This window comes from Nicotiana attenuata, chromosome 3 (genome assembly GCF_001879085.1).
Source record: "Nicotiana attenuata strain UT chromosome 3, NIATTr2, whole genome shotgun sequence".
In the NCBI taxonomy this organism is placed as follows: Eukaryota; Viridiplantae; Streptophyta; class Magnoliopsida; order Solanales; family Solanaceae; genus Nicotiana; species Nicotiana attenuata.
Window position 1 is genome coordinate 1724983 of NC_031991.1, and position 4505 is coordinate 1729487.

Sequence of the window (4505 nt, forward strand, 5' to 3'; positions counted from 1 at the left end):
ACGTGGATTGCGCATGTGGCAAGACAAGGTGGGAACATTATGATGCACGTGTGGCGAAACAAGGCGGGCACTTATTATGTTATTATTTGCACACGTGGCGAGACAAAGTGGGCTAGGTCAGGGATTGATTGTGATGATTTGTGATGGCCTGGGGGCATTCTTTCTGTTTGATATTGTGTTGTGGTATGCTTACCCGTATAAGTTTTATCTCGTGGAAGTTGTGAGAAAACATCTTACGTGCCATCCGTTCTTTTCCTTATGCAGCTGGTAGGAACTATGTTAAAGCACTTGCACAAGCATACACGTAGTTGAACACTCCCATTGGATATGATGTCCTCCTGATATTGCTGAGTATAGATGTACACCCTCGTCTACTTGTCATATATGTGGGAGTAGCACTAGTTAGAAGTGAGTTATCAACGTGACCATGAGTTGTGATGGGGGCACAGGATGCCAAGTGTTAGGGTTCAGGTATTGGTACCCGTGAGCTGTAAGTTGTCCGAGGTTCGGTATTTCATGGAGTTTGTTGGCTAAGACTTGATGTGAACACTGTCGTAGGTTCTGAGTTATTACTTACCTTTACTGTATTTGTGATTTAGGGTTTGGGTTTGTGATTTCACTCGCTCTTCTATGTCATTATTATGGTATTTCCGCTGTTACTTGCTATTTTTCTTCCCTTACTGTGATTGTTGTATTGTTAGCCATAGTGTGTAGTCTTTATATGTATACACCATGTTCCGTTGTTCCATGCTTATATTTGTATAGTTTATTAGACCGGTAGGTGTCTTGACTGTTCCTCGTCACTACTCCACCGAGGTTAGTCTTGATACTTACTGGGCATCACTGTGGAGACTCAAGGTAAACCTGCTACTGCGTTTGCAGGCTTCGGAGTCACCTTCTTACTTGTACTCAACTATTTTCACTCATTTCCAAACAGTTTATATAGAAGTGGTAGCTAACTCTGTATAGCTTATGACTTGTACTACCGGGTTTTGGGAATATGCTCATTATATAAAGGATTCATTCCAGAAAAATTTTAAGATGTTATTATTATTGTTATTCTTCTGTAAATATTAGTCTTACCTAGTCCTTAAGACTAGGTGCCATCAACAAACCCAATAGAGGGAAAATCGGGTCATGACAAGTTGGTATCAGAGCTCTAGGTTCATAGGTGCGACGAGTCATAAGCAGGTTTAGTAGAGTCTTACGGATCGGTACGGAGACGTCTGTTCTTATTTTCGAGAGGCTACAAAACTATTAGGATAATCTCACTTCTTTCATTCCTTATCGTGCGATATTTATTCAGCTTGAAGTATATAACTTATGTTCCTCTACATCCACTCGTGTATGATATTATGCTCTTTGTGTCCGCTATGCGTCAGTGGTTCGTGATGCTACAGACGGGCTATGAAAGAGTCAGGAATGCTCAGGCATTGTCTCAACGTGTCGTCCAGACTGAAGATACAGAGGTATTGAGAGACTATTCAATTGTTCAAATGGAGGCGCGGCGGTTTCCGACATTTGGTTGATGAGTGCGAGCTTGGGAAGGTTTAATTGGTTGACTAGTCATCGCGTTTATGGCAAGGTCACGAGGTGGGTGTTGATTGGGGATAGTTAGTTGTACTGGATTATCTTGTGATTTGTGTTGTACGAGCTATGAAGGTTAGTTTTGCGGATCATCAGACGTTGTTTACTATGGTTTCGCACCAAGTGGAGGAGTCCATCAGTGACATTAAGATTGCAGAGTCAGACTTACATCAGTTTTGGCCTGAGTATTTCTACGTCATTAATGGATCTACATTCCAGCATCAAGGGGAGTCAGAGGAACAACTTCAGATTTACAGAAAGACTATTCAGCGTAGGTATCGTGGTTGCAGCAGAACGGGGTGCTTCAGAGGAAATGCGGTGGTTTATGAGCTTCTGGCTACGTGGTTCGTGTTAGGATCATCTATATTTGGGACTTTGATCAAGATTATTGCATATCGACTATCCGAAGAAAATGGGTCAGCCCTATGGTATTGGGTCAGCATAGCGATAAAGTAATTGGTCCTTGAAATAGGAATTCTCTACTGGCATTTGTGGCAGCACTCTTGGATTGGACGGTTTGTGTGACTCGGTTGAGTTGAGAAGGTGCGGACCTGATGGCCTAGTTGCGTGCGGGCGGATCTCGGAGGGTTCTCGATGGTTTGGCAACGGCTTGAGTTGGCTGTCTACTATGGGCATAAGGAATATGTGGTATATTGTAGCTTTCCCCTGAATAGGTATCAGAAATTAATAGAGAGTTGACCTTGTTGGCTATCATATGTGAAGAATGTGCATTTTTGGAGAGGACCTTGAGTTTTGGTTTGCGGGTGTGTGGCTAGTAGCATGGTGATTACTGAGTTTTGAGGCTTTAGAGGTTCTTGTTTTGTTACGCGGCCAGAAATCCTATATGGGTGCTTCAGCAGAATGATAGGGTGTGAGTGATATATCAGCCATGTGATTTGCGTAGTTGAGTTGGGTATGGAAATTTTGGTATTCCTGAGGTTGGGGCTAAATGCCATTATATATGGACTATTTCCTGTTTGCGGATTTTGAAGAAATGTTGAGAATGGGATGATTAATAGTACAAGATGTATTTTGAAGAAAGAGATTGCAACTAGGAGCGAGCACTAAAGCTATAATAGTACAAGATGTATTTAATCTAACAAAAGAAGTTCCTAATTTGTTTGCTCCAACTGCTTTCAAAGCAAACAAAGGAGAAACTACTAAATATACAAAAATATCATTTCAATTGTTTGTCATATAATAATCTAATCAAAATCTACTGAAAGTATCCATAAGGTATTTGAGTAGAGCGACTGCTTATAAAAGAGTACTGATTTAACTCCATAGGCTGCATTCTTGAACTTGAACCAATAATACCATTATTCACCAACCAATCTTCTGCCTCAATCTTCATATAATCTAAATTTCCAAATTCATAATCACCAACATTAAGATCAACATTATCCAAAATTCTCATTGAATTCACTTTATCAGCTGTCAACTCTTGAAAAAACTGGTTATCCATATAAGAAATAGGCTGTGGATTACTTTGGTTGAAATTGTCCATTAATTCAGGATAGTCCCAAATTTCTTGATTTGAATCTTGATTAATATTCCTATAACTTTTCAAGAATTCAGATTTTTCCTTTGCATTCTCCATCTTTTTCTCAAGAACCCCAGCAAGATTTCTTAATTCTTTTTCAGATAAATAGTTGAATCTTGAATCCCAAGTTGGGTATTTTTCTGTCTTGATTTTTGTCTTCAACTTTGCCATTTTAATCTCAGCCTTTTTCTTTTCATTTTCCAAGAAGCTACACAAACTGTTTTCTCTTTTATTCCTGTCTTCAATTGGTTGGTTTTTGTAGAGATTTATTAGCTCTTGAACTTCGTTTGGATCATTTGGCCAAATTTCTTCATAATTATTTCCTTCAGATATTATCATGCATGCTTTGATATCACAAAGTATTGAAATCTCTGAGATTTTCTTGATTAAGCAAGCTTTCCTTTTTTGGAAAGTGGAGTTCCTTTTCTTGTGATCTTGAATAAGTTCCATCTTGATTTTTGATCTTCCCATTTTAATTTGCCTGTTCAACAAAACATAAATATAATTAAATAGAAGAAAAAAACAGATAACATAATGAAGTTTCTGAAAGTAACCTTGATTTTCTGCTGAGTATAGTAAAAAGAAAAAAACAGAGTCGGTAATATTTCCTAACAGCTAGAAAATCAAGAAAAGAAAATCGGTAATGAGAATTCTTTTAAAAAGGGCATCAAATTTTTGAATTTCTTTCTTTAAAACTAGAAACAAAATTTTGGCTAAAATTGTCTCTTTACTAGTAAAGCACCAAAAAGTAAATTAACAAAGGCTTTTATATCATATATTTTCTACATTTTTGTGAAGATTGGTTGCTGCTTTCTGGTAATTATAAATATTAGAATTCACAAAAATCAGCAATGATTAAATTTTCAGCACAATGAATTAGTACTTTATTCCTTAATATTAGAATTTAAAGAAATAATCTCCAATTAATCCAAAATACATGAACTTCATTGGGGGAAAAAACACAATAGAATTTAAAGAAGAATTCTGCCATAATAAAATACAAACAACAATTAAAAATATGAAACGTGAAAAAGAAAAGAAAGAAAGTTACCTGTTAATGTGTGAAAGCAAAGTACCCCCCCAAAAAAAAAGAAATACTTCAAGTCAAAACGGCCAAATTAGCAATATGTTTTCTGAGAGTACGATTGCCATAATTATATATAAGAGTTTGACGCGTTTTTGTTTTCAGAAACTATACTTAATTATTTTTCTTGTCCCTTTTCCAATTGGAGAGATTATAGGAAACTAGGAATATTTGTCCTTTCACCACTCTTCTTAGACCGTTTTTATGGAGTAGTAATAACTCAGATTATAAAAACATTAGTTTTATTTTTGACTATATAATAAAAAATTCAACTCTTTAGCATCACAACGA

At 36.8% G+C, this 4505-nt stretch overlaps 1 protein-coding gene across 1 annotated transcript; it reads right to left on the reverse strand.

Moving 5' to 3' along the window:
* LOC109224505 (agamous-like MADS-box protein AGL82) lies at positions 2624–4258 on the reverse strand. The gene is made up of 2 exons (XM_019389080.1): positions 4182–4258; positions 2624–3611 (listed from the first exon to the last, which is right to left on the reverse strand). The coding sequence occupies exon 2, from the start codon at positions 3599–3601 to the stop codon at positions 2804–2806; it is 798 nt and encodes a 265-aa protein (XP_019244625.1). The 5' UTR covers positions 3602–3611; positions 4182–4258; the 3' UTR covers positions 2624–2803.